Source organism: Triticum dicoccoides, chromosome 2A, assembly GCF_002162155.2.
Source record: "Triticum dicoccoides isolate Atlit2015 ecotype Zavitan chromosome 2A, WEW_v2.0, whole genome shotgun sequence".
Classification (NCBI taxonomy): Eukaryota; Viridiplantae; Streptophyta; class Magnoliopsida; order Poales; family Poaceae; genus Triticum; species Triticum dicoccoides.
The window spans coordinates 564765603-564780481 of NC_041382.1; the positions used below are offsets into that span (position 1 = coordinate 564765603).

Genomic DNA, 14879 nt, shown 5'->3' on the forward strand with positions numbered 1-14879 from the left:
GCGCAGCCGCACGCGCGCCCCACACCAAGCATCGCCGCCGTGCGCCGCTGCGACGCGCGCCGCCTGTCTCTGCCCTCCTCCGCGCCGTCCTCGCCGGCGACGAGCTCGCTGGAGACTACGCCGTCGCCGCCGCGACGCGCGCCGCCCGCCTCCGCCTGTCTCTGCCCTCCTCCGCGCCGTCCTCGTCGGCGACGAGCTCGCCGGAGACTACGCCGTCGCCACCCGGGTCCTCTCTGCCTCGAACCCGACCCGATCCACTCTGCCTCCGCGACCCAGATCCGGCCGTTGACTTTTTCGCGGGGTAAAAATCTCTCTAAGTCCTAGATCTGAATAATTTATAGCATTTTTCATCACATCACAACTCCATCATCGTAGCTCCGATTCATGCGTATAGCATATCAAAATGTTTGCCTCGACGAGTACATCATTTCATCTCATTGCATCATTTTCATTTGAGCTCATCTTGATGCCAGAAATACTTTTAGAAGAGGGCTATGTGAGGAATTTGTCCGATCTGTTTCAGCAAATGACATTTTGTCATTTTTGCCATGATTAATGTGTGCATGCTATGATCCTGAGCTCTACATGTGTTTTGTTATATGCCATGCCATCTTTGCAGAGGTGCTTGCCATGTATTTTTGTGATATTTGTGGTGACTAGCACAAGCTTGCAAAGTAGCGTAATCGATAACGCTGTTTTCAGGGACTTAGAATTTCACTAAGTCCTTATCCTGATTTTGTTGTTATGCCATATGTTCATGTTGTTTCCTAGTGATTCGTGCCTCTTTTGAGGATGATCAGTAATGATGTTTTGTTAACAATGTGGTGATCTATCCATCCATGTCTTTGTTTGAAATTATGGAGCACCCTAGCTTGAGTCAATCGAGCTCTATTTTTGCTATAAAATGAATCCTGGCAGATTGTTGACATGTTTAGCGATTTTGCCGAAGATGTTGCTATTGATCCGTGCGTGCTATGTTGTTGTTCTTGCCATGTATAGCTTCTACGCCATGTATTCTTGATGGATGTATGCTTAGTTTGTCATGCCATGCTCTGCAGTTAGTGCATCGAGCTCGCAAACATGCCTACTCGTTAACTGATTTGCATGCTCCAGTTTTTCACCAAGTCTGAATCTGTTTATGTTTTTGCCATGTTCACATGCTTGCAATCGTATTTTCTGATCCCTTTTGGCTCAAGGTCACTAAGGGACTTTTGTTAAGTGCTTTGAGTAGCTTCATGTCATGCCTTGCCTTGCCATGTTAAGTTCCTGTAGCATGTACTTTTCATGCTCTAAAATGTGCTTCCTGATGATAAATTCCAGACTTGTGTTAATTTCACCAAGTCTGAAACCTGTTATCATTTTCACTTTTGCCATGGTTGTTTGAGCTTGCTATTGAGTGAATTAGCCGTAGCTCAGTGTTCATATTTTGTCAAGCATCTTGAGTGGATTCCTGCCATGTATTTTGTTGACATGTTTGAGTGCTATAGCATATTTATCTTGATGCATTTAGATGGCTACTTGTTGTTAATCGCAAACCGGTGCCATATTTGTTTTACTTGCCATTTTCAAACCGTGCATCCGATTCCGGTGATCTTTATATCGGTTTCAACCGAAATCACCTCACCTTTCCAGTGGCACTCTTGGATTTCCAAGTTGAGGCCAGGTTCAATCATTCCTTTCCAAATCTTGCATATGCATCGCATACCGCATCCCGCATATCATACCATGTTCGTGTGTGGTTTGTTTACTATGTCGTGTGCTTCTTTCCGGTGTTGCTTCTTTGGGTTGGTTCCGATAATGTCACGTTTGTGAGGACCCGTTCGACTACGTACGTTTGTCTTCTTCATGGACTCGTTCTTCTTCCTTGCGAGATTTCAGGCAAGATGACCATACCCTCGAAGTCACTTCTATCTTTGCTTGCTAGTTGCTCGCTCTTTTGCTATGCCTATGCTACGATACCTACCACTTGCTTATCATGCCTCCCATATTGTTGAACCAAGCCTCTAACCCACCTTGTCCTAGCAAACTGTTGTTTGACTATGTTACCGCTTTGCTCAGCCCCTCTTATAGCATTGTTAGTTGCAGGTGAAGATTGGAGCTTGTTCCATGTTTGGAACATGGATATTTTGTTGGGATATCATAATATCTCTTATTTAATTAATGCATCTATATACTTGGTAAAGGGTGGAAGGCTCGGCCTTATGTCTGGTGTTTTGTTCCACTCTTGCCGCCCTAGTTTCCGTCATATCGGTGTTATGTTCCCGGATTTTGCGTTCCTTACACGGTTGGGTTATAATGGGAACCCCTTGACAGTTCGCCTTGAATAAAACTCCTCCAGCAATGCCCAACATTGGTTTTACCATTCGCCACCTAGCCTTTTCTTTCCCTTGGGTTCTGCAGACTCAAGGGTCATCATTATTTTAACCCCTCGGGCCAGTGCTCCTCTGAGTGTTGGTCTAAACTAGAGCCCCTTGCAGCGCCACCTCGGGGAAACTCGAGGGCTGGTTTTAGTTGTACGGACTGCTCATCTGAGTGTGCCCTGAGAACGAGATATATGCAGCTCCTATCGGGATTTGTCGGCACATTCGGGCGCTGTTGGTGGACTTGTTTTACCATTATCGAGGATGTCTTGTAACCTGGATGCCGAGCCTGATCGGATTGTCTTGGGAGAAGGAATATCCTTCGTTGGCCGTGAGAGCTTGTGATGGGCTAAGTTGGGACACCCCTGCAGGGTTTTGAACTTTCGAAAGCCGTGCCCGCGGTTATGGGCAGATGGGATTTTGTTAATGTCCGGTTGTAGAAAACCTGAAGTTGATCTTAATTAAAATGCATCAACCGCGTGTGTAACCGTGATGGTCTCTTCTCGGTGGAGTTCGGGAAGTGAACACGGTGTTGGAGTTATGCTTGACGTAGGTTGTTCTAGGATCACTTCTTGATCATAGCTTTATCGATCGTGCCTTGCCTTCTCTTCTCGCTCTCATTTGCGTATGTTAGCCACCATATATGCTAGTCGCTTGCTGCAGCTCCACCTCATACCTTTTACCTTGCCCATAAGCTTAAATAGTCTTGATCGCGAGGGTGTGAGATTGCTGAGTCCCCGTGACTCACAGATACTTCCAAAACCAGCTTGCAGGTGTCGAGGATACTGTGCAGATGACGCAACCAAGCTCAAAGAGGAGCTCTATGAAGATCTTGTCCTTTATGTTGTTCCGTTTCCAGTTGATCAGTAGTGGAGCCCAATTGGGGTCGATCGGGGATCTGTGTAGCATTTGGGGTAGTCTTTTTTTATTTTGGTTCCGTAGTCGGACCTTGAGTGTATTTGGATGATGTAATGTTTTATTCATGTATTGTGTGAAGTGGCGAGTGTAAGCCAACTATGTATCTCTTTCCCTTATGTATTACGTGGGTTGTGTGAAGATTACCTCACTTGCGACATTGCTTTCAATGCGGTTATGCCTCTAAGTCGTGCTTCGACACGTGGGAGATATAGCCGCATCGAGGGCGTTACATAAGGTAGGGACCAAGATGGCCCCCCAAGAAGATCACAACGCCCACATGCATTGTTGCCGTCAGCACTGAGGCGCAAAGCTTTCACTCGGCCCCATCCCCATCACATCGTGCGAGCAGGATACTAGCCCCTCCCTGAGTAGGACCCCACCATGATGAAACATGGGGTACCATATCCATCTCATGGCTTGGCCGCCACTGATGCGACAACTTCGTCAAGATAACACACCACAACACACATGGCCACCCACATGATCGAAACACACCACCAACACCAGGCGCACACTACTCACCAAAGAGCCAATTTGTGTATCGCGCCATTCGGAACCATTGCCCCGGCATTCTTGGTCCCCGAGACCGTCCCCGTTCCATGCCTACAACCATCGACCATCACAGGAGAGGACGAAAAGGCCACTCCTTCCCATCTCCGGACAACTCCTTGCCTCACGCCCATCGACAACGGCGAACCCCACCCCACTAGCCACCGACCGCCAATTGCGGCGCCGACACATCGAGATCCGAATTGATCCCAACCCAACGGAGGCCCAAATTGGATGGGAACTGCCCGCCTCACCTTGCTCGCATGGACAAAGGGTCAGGGGGAGGGACCATGACCCATCTGGCGGCGGATCTGCACCCGAGGCAATAACCAGATCCAGAGAAACGTTGGTAGGGTTTTATAAGTTCCCAAAAATGAATTTGAAACATCAAATATTCAAATGAGTCATAAATATTTTCCAATAATACTCCCTCCGTCCCAAAATAAATGTCTTAACCTTAATACAACTTTATATTAAAGTTAGTACAAAATTGAGATACTTATTTAGGACGGACGGAGTATTATGGTGAAGTCATATGTTTATTATAAGAAAACCATTGGAAGTATTTCAAATGGTCTCCATCGTTCACAGGAGATCATCTACCCTATCTGTCTCCCAAATCCCAGTCCCCATGGTTTAGGGCAGGACGTGCAGCGCTGTTTATCTCAACCCGACCCAGCCCAACCCACTACCCTCTCGGTGTCTCCCAATCCACCACCATCCAAACAATGCTAATCCAACCAAACATTTTCCATTCCCACCCCCGCAAAAACCCAAACTCAGCGACCCTACCCGGAAAGAGGAAAATATTCCTCTCCCCTTAGCTCCGACGCCGCCGGCTTCCTCCGGTCGCGCCGCCGGTCAAACCCGCCATAGATCTCGACGAAGCACGCTTACCAGGCGAGCAGGCGTCCTCTTCACTCCGACTGGGTCGGTGTGGAGAGGAAGGCCCACTCGACGCGGCTCCTTTGGTTGGTTGGTAAGGAAACCCTAGCTTGGTTGGATCGCTGTTCGTTTTGCTCCGGTAATTTGTTCCCTGTGAACAACCAAATCCAGCCAGCTATTTATTGCTCAAGATCGATCTTAGTGAACTCCATCCCATTGATAGGATTGTCCATCTGCATCTATTCTGGTGTTGTTACCCTCAAGTCGAACTATCTGATGGCAATTTTTTTTTCAGAAGAAAAAATGTAGTATTCCACCCCTGTTTCGATTGCTCGCCCACTGAGTCAATTTGTAACATGCATTGTTGCCGATGCTAGTCTGCTCCACTTGTTGTGAAATCCCATATTCCTGCCCCAGAACCAAGAAGAGGATGATGCTCTTGTTTGTTTTGACATTGTGCTTTAGGATAATGTTTTGTTTTGAGACCTCTTGTTTCTTGGAATGGCTGGGTGGCATCATCTGTAGGAAGGGCCTTTCTCGTATCAAGTGGTCGTCAAATCATCTTCTAACGAGCTAAAATTGCTGGATCGAAATACCAATGCTACTAATGCCGTGTGTATTTTTGTTTTCCTTTCATCGTTGCGGGATATTGTTGTTATGATTTAAATGTTACCTGTCCTTGTATCCAATGCATTAGCTATAGTCCTCACTAAAAAAATAGGAGTGACCGTTGACCCAAATATCCAATGTATAGTACACTGACTAGGTAATCCCGACTCAATTTTTTGTTGTTGAACTGCACTAGTGGCTACTTGATATTTATTTTTTTGTCTTTGGTTGCCATTATCTGAGCAATACAATTGGTGCTTTGTAGCTTGTTCCAAGGTTAAATGGCGAACAGAGCAAGGTGGGTGATGAAGTTTGAAAAGGGGCTTATTGATATACTACATGAGAACAATAATTCACACTATAGGACTCCAAACGGTTGGAGAAGCGAGGGATGGAAGAAAATTGTTAAGGACTTTAATGATAGGCACCCAGATGCAGGGTTTACTAAAGTTCAAATTCAGGAACATGAGACTCAGCTGAAGAAAGACTATAAATTGATAAAATCCATCCTTCAGCGTGATGGTGTTTCATGGGACCAGAATGCTTCTATGATCAGAACAACAGATGAAATCTGGGATGAGATAATCGATGTGAGATTCTAACTCCTACTCTACTGATTATTCATATGACCAAGTGATATTTAACCGTTCATTTTTATTTTACTAGGAGTCACCAAAAGCGCGGAAGTACCAAAGTAAGAGTTTTCCATTGCTTCAGTCGCTGGAGATGTTGCTTGAAAGTAATTTTCTTCCATTTCTAATTTGTTCAAAAGCATTGTTGAGAGGGCAACACAACATAACCAATCTGCTACCATGATAGGGGATATTCCTGAAGGGGTTGGCAATATTGACGAGGAAGACAACAACACCAGCACACTGCGAAGCATGTCTAGAAGACTTTCTGCACTGGTTCCTGGAAGCATCGATGAGGGTGAGAACAATATCAGCGCACTGCAAAGAACTCTGGAGCTAGGATCACAAGGTCTGGAAGATGTCGATCTTCTGCAAAATCACGATGAAGAGGCATTGGAAAGACCACAGCCTGGGGCAGACCCAAAGCCACAACAAAGAGCCGATGAACCCGCGCAGTCAAGTTCTTGCATAGAACCACAAAAGGACAAGCGCAAGAAGCGCAAGGCGTCTGACATCCAACAGATCATGGAGGCTTATCTAGACTTCAGAATGAAACAGGCTCGCACGAAAGAACAAACCAAAAAGGATGGCGAGCAGTTCTCGATTTCAAGGTGTATCAAGGCTCTCCAATCTATGACCGATGTGTCTGATCAGGTCAGGGTTCTAGCTGCTGATGTCTTCAAGGATTCGGTGAACCGGGAGATCTTTCTCTCGTATGAGCCGAGGCTTCGCGCTCTGTGGCTGAAGAGGGAAGTCAACAGGTTACTCTGTTAATCAGCTGTTGTAGCGCATCGTGGTGTCTTGTCTCCGGTTAAATGTGAACTTCCACACCCTGGAGTCCTTGGTACGGAGTAGGTTGTAGCATACTTTAGGGTGATAGAAGTATTTCGTGACTCGCCATGTGTACTCATGCAATCCATGCTTCATGCCAATTATTTGGTTCTGTGGTTAGTAGCGGTATGTAGTGTATCACTTTTGTTTGATCTGTTTTTGCTCCGCTATTAGCTAATTTACACAAGTGTTTTTTCGGAGTTGCGTTCTACCAAAATGCCCAAAACGCCATGGATTTTCTTTTTGATTTCTCAAATGATGTTTCCATTAGCCCTTGTGGGCTTGCGCCATGATTAGAATATTGGCATCAGATAAAATCGCATTAGGAATTATTTTTTTGCCTTTTTTTTTGCTTTTGAGATATTTTTTTGAATCCAGGGATGTTTGGAATGGGTGTAAAATTTGCATGTTCATCGGTATTTAGCTCAAACTTGAACTGAATACCGGTGGACACACAAAATTTACACCCGTTTCAAATGGGGCCTTAGTACAACCATTTCGTTAAACTTCAGACAGTTGTTTAAAAGTACAACCAGAGGCCAGCCATTTCGTTCTTTAGTAACTAGTGATGCAAGCTCACACAGGGAGGAAGTCCTTCAAAACTGGATTCATGATTGTAAGGGGATTTTTAAGTAGTTATATTAAGGAACAAAGCGAGGATAAGAGGAAATTGCTTTCAACATATTTTTTGTCCAAGTGGGATATATCACATACTATTCTTCCATTTTCTTCCAAAAGGGCCTTTTTTATTCTATTTCAGTATTTCATTCCATCTAGATCTAAGAAAGAACCCAATGTGCAGTTCTAACATTCATCTACCTTGGTTGCGATGATAAAGAAAGAACCCAATGTGCAGTTCTAACATTCATCTACCTTGGTTGTGATGATAATACAATGCGCAAAATATAATTCAGGTCGCTGCATCAACAGAAAGTGGGCGGCGTTACCCTGGCAACTGGCATCTAATAGCCACCGCCATAGGACAACAAATGGATGATTCGGAGGCGCACTGCACCCGTCTTCAAAATGCCCATACAACAGCGCAACCGTGTAAATATCAATCCCGGAACGCAATAGTATCTCAATGCAATGGCAGAGTTCAGCAGTGCACATCCAAGCGTAATAAAAAAAATGTTGCAAACAGCATTCCATATTTTCTTGTGCCATTCAGCTCTCTCGTTAACCAGGCAAGAAAACCCACAATTCTTTTCACAGCCCAAGACAGAATGTGAGGTTGTCACAATGTCACCTTGAAAAGTGCCACATGGACACCTGCTAGCTGTTATTGGCACACACATTGCATGAACATCCAATACAATCTACCAAACATTTGCATAAAGGGGGCTACAAGTATTAAGTAACTGGATCATGCCAGGACCCACAATCATTATAGCATTCTAACAAACAAAAGCCTGTTTATTTCTCTAACCAGGAATGCAGATTGGTGGACCAAGACGTGCGGTTAACTTCAACCAGTCCATGGCACTCAAGCCATTACAAGATGCAAAACACTTAACTATTTAACAGGTCAATGGTGATTGCATCTATCCTGACAGTTCCAATACTGATATTCATAGCTCAGGCTGCTTTCACCTGTGATGGACAACCCATGGTTAGTGCTACCCATGTACTCCCTCTGTTCCTATTTACTCCGCATATAAGATTTGTGTCTAGTCAAACTTTACAAACTTTGATCAAATTTGTATTAAGAAAAAATCAACATCTACAATATCAAATATACATAATATGAAACTACATTCCGTAATGAATCTAAAGATATTCCTTTGGCATTGTAAATGTTGATACTTTTTTCTATAAGTTACTTCAGACAAAAGTTATATGCAGACTAGAAAGAAACGGAGGGAGTGGTATATATTTTAAATGCCAATAGTAAAGCACAAGACAAGCTTTTCTGGGGCATTTTTTGTCCTAATAATTAAGTTGTTTTAGGTCTCGGGTGTAAATGGAGCTTCGCAATAGCTTAAGGTCTAATATTTTAGCCCAGCAATATTAGCTTCTAAACAAAATGCTTAAAGTTAAAGCACTCACATTATATGCCAGATGGGAATAAGTAGCAATATCGACATCCAAGGATTTCGAGACTGTCAAATGCTACGGCCATCAGTTATCAAATGTCCAAAGGTTAGTCATTATTTCTATTTGTGAGGCCATTCTGATTAACATGTGGAAAAACATTGATAACCGCATCATCAATAAAATTTAAGATAGGTCAAAACATGAGTAATAGCACAACCTGTAGTGCTCCCTACGTTTCTTTTTTACTTCACATATTAGACTTTTGTCTTTCAGTCAAACTTTATGAAGTTTGACAAAATTTACAACAAAAATAGCAACATCTACAATACCAAATAAATACAATATGAAAACATATTCCATAATGGATCTAATGATATTTATATGGTATTGTGAATGTTGATTTTTTTTCTATTGACTTGATCAAACTTCAGAAAGTTTTGACTTAAGACAAAACTAATATGCAAAGTATGAAAAAATGGAGGGAGTATAATAAGATCGAACGCAAGAAACTAACATATATATAGATGCAAAACAGGTATCATACCAAGAAACGCTAGCTTGTAGGAGGCTAAAACAAGTACATTGTATAGATAGTCCAAGGAGTTTCTTTACTAAATCACAGTTCACATTTGCATCTTAAAGTTGCCAGGCTGAGTCAAAACACATTATGAAGTTTAAACCAAAATAAAGAAATTAGAGAGAGACAACACACCACACACAGTTGTACTACAATAGCGAAATATTTTCCTTGCCAAGATCAGAATCATAGGAAAGCCCACCCACACAGACTATTTGATGACCAGAGCCTGAAATGATAATACGGTGAAGATATATAAAACAAATACTGATAATGATAAAAGGCAGGAGTTTACTTTAGTTGAGTAACATGGAATTTTGTCAGTGAAGACCAAACATCAGCATTTATGTAAAGTAGACTATAAAGATTAGACAAGCGTTTTAATACAGGAGAATGTCCACTTGCCTTAGTAGATCATCACATAAGTGGAAAAAAAAGAGCAAGAACTAGACTTAGGTGAACATGACTCAACTGATAACAGTGTACTAGTGGCAAGGAAATAACAGTCACCATAGCTATTATATATGATCTCACGAACTGTAACAACAAAAGGTCCTCTCCAATCTCCAGCAACATATGCATCACACCCAATGCATCAGTACAAAAAGGATACCAAGGTCCTGGAGACTCTATATGGGCACAGCATCTATTCAAATATTCACATTTCTTTATTGTATACAGACCAAAAACAGCATATCCGACAGTAACATGCAAAGCAGAACTACGGCATAGAGCTATCATAGCCTTCACACAGCCTAGTGTCTTGGACCCATGCTACAAGAACGGGATAGACGCACTGGTGTTGGCGCTCCTTCTCCTGCAGACCCTGAATTGTATAGCTTCCTGCACCCTGGGCAACGCGCATCCGCCTCGAGGATCCTCTTGTGGCAGAAGAGACACAGATGGAACCCGCAAGGGCAGGGGAGGAAGCTCGAGTCTGTTGGGTCAAGATCCTCGTAGCATATCGGGCAAGATAATGGCATAGAGAGGATACTCTGATGTGCTGCACTCATACCCATCCCCCAGCAGTTGCCAATCCTCGCTGGGAAGCTCGACTGCTTGGAGATACTGGGCAAGCTCTGTGGACGGAACGTATCATCTGGTGTCCAAGCTCTTGCATTGCTACGAATAGGCTCTGTTCTTTTTGATGTATTTGCCAGAGGTGCCGACTCACTTGTAGCTGCTGGGGGCATCGTGGTACCTAAACTCTGGTGGCAATGACTGTTATCATCGACTGAAAGTGCATCAGCAACAGCTTCCCAATCATCCAGCACCCCGTTTTCCTCCTCAGGGCCACTGCCCGTGTCATCATCCTCGGCATCACTCACGCTCCTGGAACTGGACCATAGACTGCTCACACTGCTGAGGCTGGGGCCACCTCCATTGCTGGAGCAGCGCTTACTCTGAGCACAGCCTCCACCTCGAGAGTTGTCTGAACAAGGGCTGTGCATGGGGGAGTCAAGGTCGCTGCCGCCTACTTCATGCCCGGTAGCTCCAGCATCCTCCTTGTCATCCTCCAGAACACCACCCCTTGACCTTGCATCGGCACGCCGCCTGGGGAGTGGAGGGTGTGGCGAAGCAAGGATTGGCGACCCAGCATTCGACCCTGCCCCTGATCCTGCGCCCGCTGGCAAAGGCTTGGCCGTGGCCTCCTTCCCATCCTTGACTAGACCAATCCAAAACGCAAAAAGATCAGAATTTGAACCCAAAATATCATGTTGAATAAAAGCTATCAATTTGTAGCACCTAGATCACCCCTGTGCCGAAATAATCAGATTCCCCTAAGTATCCAAACTCCCCCATAGGCACCCAAAGACGAGAGACGCAACTAGGATACACAGTGCAGAGATCCCAACTTCCGGGATTGGCAAGGGAAAAGACCAAGAATACATAAAAGAATACATGAGCAGGCACGAGATCAGACCTTGCGACAGCCACTGCTCGCGGCGGGCGTCGAGCTTGCACTGCTTCAGCTTGGCCGACGAGCGGTTACCCTGCGGGACACGAAAAATCGGCAGATCGGATCAGAACGCCGCGCAATCCGCAGCCGAGCCGGGGGACGCCACGGCCCCCAAATCGAATCGCAGATCACACCACACACACGGCCCCCTTACTTACCCTCTTCTTCTTGGCGTCGCGCGCCGCGGCCGATGCGGGCGAGGGGGCGCCGTCGTATCCCATCCTCCTCTAGGCGGAGACCTTGCGGCCGGCTGCCTCCTCTGCGGGCGGATGCGGGCGTGCGTGCGCGGGACGGGCGAGGGAAAAAACCCTAGAAAGCGGCGCGGAGGAGAGAGAGAGAGAGAGGGAGGGAGAGAGAGACGGTGGGGGGTGGGGGAGACGAGGGAGCGCAGGGCGGCGGGATGGGTGGATGTGCAGGACGGGGATAGATAACACACGGGGCGAGGCGAGGCGGGGGCGGAGGTTATTGGGAAGAAAGCAAAGGCAAAATCTTTCCGGGGCTTTTGGCGTTTTGCGTTTCTTCCCCTTCGCTTTAATTAATCCTGGCCGGACGGGCCACACATGGCGAGGGAGGGAGGGAGGTCAGGCTGCAAGCGGACACGGACCGTCCACGGCGCCCACATAAAAACCCGCTTAATTTCTGCTCGTGGACGTCCGCGAAACCTGCGATTTAGAAAGTGGGCTAAGTGGGCTGACCCACGTTTTCCACCTATGACCCACTTAATTCCTCGTTCCCCTCTTCGCCACTAGGGCAGGGCACGCCGCCGCCGCCGCCTCCCCCATGGCCAGCTTAGCGCTGCCGTCCACCTTCCCAATGGTTGATCTAGCGCCGCCGTCCACCTTCCCAATGGCTCTTGTTTGACTTCCAATGTTTCTACTTTGCTACTTGTTTGACTTCCAATGTTTCTTGTAAAGTCCTAAGTTATCCTGTAAAATGGATTCTTATGATGCAAATGGACTGACGGACATATTTTTTGACAGGAAATATGGGTTGCTAGTTTGCTACTTGAAGAAAGGATGGCAGGTTGATGGTGATGGAAGATCTTGAAGAGCTGAAAAAATTCATCTTGCTGTAGCCTCTAGTCTTATTGCAATTGATTTTGTCTTTAGTCTTGCTGCAAATAAAGGATGGTAGGTTGTATTAATGCAATTTATCTTGCATTTAGATTATGTACTTGTTGTATCCTGACAGGTTGTAGTCTTAATACATGGAGAGTAAACAGTATGAACTTGCTCTATCCTGACATGTACTTTTTGTATTTTCAATTTTTGCATTCAGATTATGTGGGTATGTGGCAACCCGCATAGTCCCAATTATTTTTATGTGGACATCCCACTTAATCCCACATAATTATGTGGGTTGATGCGACATTATGTGGGACTTCCGCGTCTCATCCCACTTGCAGCCTGAGAGGGAGGGAAACGGGGGGCAGGGCGCCCCCGCGTAATGACCAGACTGCCCTCCGCCCTCGGGACGGGATGAGAAGGACGGTTGGGGGCTGGCTGGGGCGGCGCACGAGCAGGTTGATTCCGTTGAGTGCAACGGGCCTCTTTGTAAACGGGACTGTTTTTGTCTTTTTTATATAGTTGATTAATTAATCAATTTCTGACTTTTTTCATGAAATACGCAGTTTCATTAATAGAAAAGTGTTAAGAGTTAAGAGTGAATACAAGAGGTGGTAAACGACACACCTAAACTCATCGTTCGCAGCCCAAACCAAACCAAACCAACATCTCCAAATCCACTGCCGGGGATGTCGCAATCAAAAAGTCAACACCTTCACGAAGGAGAACGATGTCGAGACGTTGTCGTTGCCCGATCTGAAAAACCGGACCTAGGGTTTCCCTGATGCTCGAAAAGGGGCACAGATAATGGCCATGGTAGCGCCTCCAAGAAGAGGACGATACCCGTGGGTGTCGCTGCCGCCAACATCTAAAGGTCGAACAAGGATTTCATCCTGGCCGAGTCCAAGCAATCTGAAGCCGTCAGAGCGAGATTCGAAGAAGAGGAAGTCGGGTCGTAGGCCGGAACCGTCACCGCGGGAAGGGGAGCTATGCCCACCGCTGAACGAGGCACCCGACGCCACTAGACGTGCGAGCTACGGATCAGGCGGACATGGCACAAAGGTGGGCGGTGATGGTGTCCCAGATTAGTAGTCACTCATAACATTGTCTCCCGACCAGGTGGGCCGGCGATGGGGCCAAGACACCGAGGTGGCTAACCGAGCCGGAGGGGCCCAACAAGGGCGGAACCGACCTTGCGACGACTTACTTCTCAAGACAAGGAGGGCGGCAGCCTAGATCGCATCTCCCCATGTAACACCTTAATCTCCTCGGTCTATATAAGGGGAGAGGGGGAACTTCTAGGGTATCTCATCTAGAGAAGAATAACTCTCGATAGCAATCTTCGTCTCCATTATAATCCCTCGCACAAGGAACCCCATCATCATGAGCAATAAGAGAAAGCATGGTCTAGGGTATTGCTCTACGGACGCCCGAACCTGGGTAAATTGTGCATGCGGGCTTCGTCCCGGTTCTTCCAACCTCACCAGGAACCCTACCGAGGGATCTGAAGGTATTTTGCATCGTCAGTGACGTGCCAGGCATGGGTGGCGATGGTCGAAGATCTAACCCCAGGTGCAGATTCAGAGGGGGCTGGCAAATTCACACCGGGCTGGGCCTTCATGTTTGGCTCTTTCGAGCTGGCAGTCGACAGTCCAGGGTGACTTTTCGATGTTTCTCCCCTGCCCTATGTTGACTACATGCACTTCAGAATGATCGAGTTCATTTAACAAGCGGGTAGAGGCAGAAGCAATCTTCCCGGCTCATTCCACATCACAAGAAGATACTGTAACAACCCAAGACCGGAGCTTCAGATGCCTTCCAGGGTTTCCGAGATCCGTTGTGTGATTTATTTTTGCTTGTTGCATTCATCATTGCATCATGTGCATTGCATCATGTCATCATGTCTTTAATCTCTCAACTCAACTAAATAAACCGTATGGATCTTCGATCCATTTAAATTGAGGGAACTCACGTGGTGGCTTCTCTTTAAAACATACCCTCTCGGTATTTAGGAAGATATTATAAAATATTCCATTAATTTGGAATTGACCATAACACACTTGCATTTGAAACTCCTCTCGTCACTAAATTATTTAAATCCTCCATCCTTCTCCCCTTGCTTCAAATCTAGTTGTGGAGTTTTGAAATTGTGTCAAAGTAGTCACATACCATTTTAGTTAACTTCAGGTTTATTTGAACCTCCAAATAAATTCCTTGGCTCTTTTCTTTTTCTGAGATATGGAAAAGAAAACCTTTTCTTTCTTTTGGCCAGCCAAGCAGGCCTCCTGGCTTTTCCCTTCCCACCGAAGTGGCCCAAGGTCAAGCTGGGCCTCCAGGCGACCGAAGGCCAGCCCAGCCTCTCTCCTCGCTAACCCTAGCACCAAGGGGGAGCCTCCTGCTCGATCCCCATCTCTCTCCCTCGAAGCCTCTCTCTCTCCCGATCCAATCGTCCCTCTC

The 14879-nt window shown here is 46.1% G+C and overlaps 2 protein-coding genes across 2 annotated transcripts; one reads left to right on the forward strand and one right to left on the reverse strand.

Moving 5' to 3' along the window:
* Positions 1-4531: 4531 nt before the first annotated feature.
* On the forward strand, positions 4532-6913 carry LOC119355402. The gene is made up of 4 exons (XM_037622205.1): positions 4532-4806; positions 5587-5911; positions 5988-6060; positions 6141-6913. The coding sequence occupies exons 2-4, from the start codon at positions 5603-5605 to the stop codon at positions 6725-6727; spliced, it is 969 nt and encodes a 322-aa protein (XP_037478102.1). The 5' UTR covers positions 4532-4806; positions 5587-5602; the 3' UTR covers positions 6728-6913.
* Positions 6914-9887: 2974 nt separating this feature from the next.
* Positions 9888-11772, reverse strand: LOC119355403. The gene is made up of 3 exons (XM_037622206.1): positions 11517-11772; positions 11323-11392; positions 9888-11064 (listed from the first exon to the last, which is right to left on the reverse strand). Exons 1-3 carry the CDS (start codon positions 11577-11579, stop codon positions 10154-10156), a joined length of 1044 nt encoding a protein of 347 aa, XP_037478103.1. The 5' UTR covers positions 11580-11772; the 3' UTR covers positions 9888-10153.
* Positions 11773-14879: the final 3107 nt, after the last annotated feature.

Bases quoted from the DNA above. Each gene is read 5' to 3' on its own strand.
- LOC119355402 (XM_037622205.1), top strand. From the start codon at position 5,603: ATGGCGAACAGAGCAAGGTGGGTGATGAAGTTTGAAAAGGGGCTTATT. The intron at 5,912-5,987 runs GTGAGATTCTAA...TTATTTTACTAG, and splicing joins TCTGGGATGAGATAATCGAT to GAGTCACCAAAAGCGCGGAA. The intron at 6,061-6,140 runs GTAATTTTCTTC...CTACCATGATAG, and splicing joins GCTGGAGATGTTGCTTGAAA to GGGATATTCCTGAAGGGGTT.
- LOC119355403 (XM_037622206.1), bottom strand. From the start codon at position 11,579: ATGGGATACGACGGCGCCCCCTCGCCCGCATCGGCCGCGGCGCGCGAC. The intron at 11,393-11,516 runs GTAAGTAAGGGG...CGTGTCCCGCAG, and splicing joins GCGACGCCAAGAAGAAGAGG to GGTAACCGCTCGTCGGCCAA. The intron at 11,065-11,322 runs GTCTGATCTCGT...GGATTGGTCTAG, and splicing joins CGAGCAGTGGCTGTCGCAAG to TCAAGGATGGGAAGGAGGCC.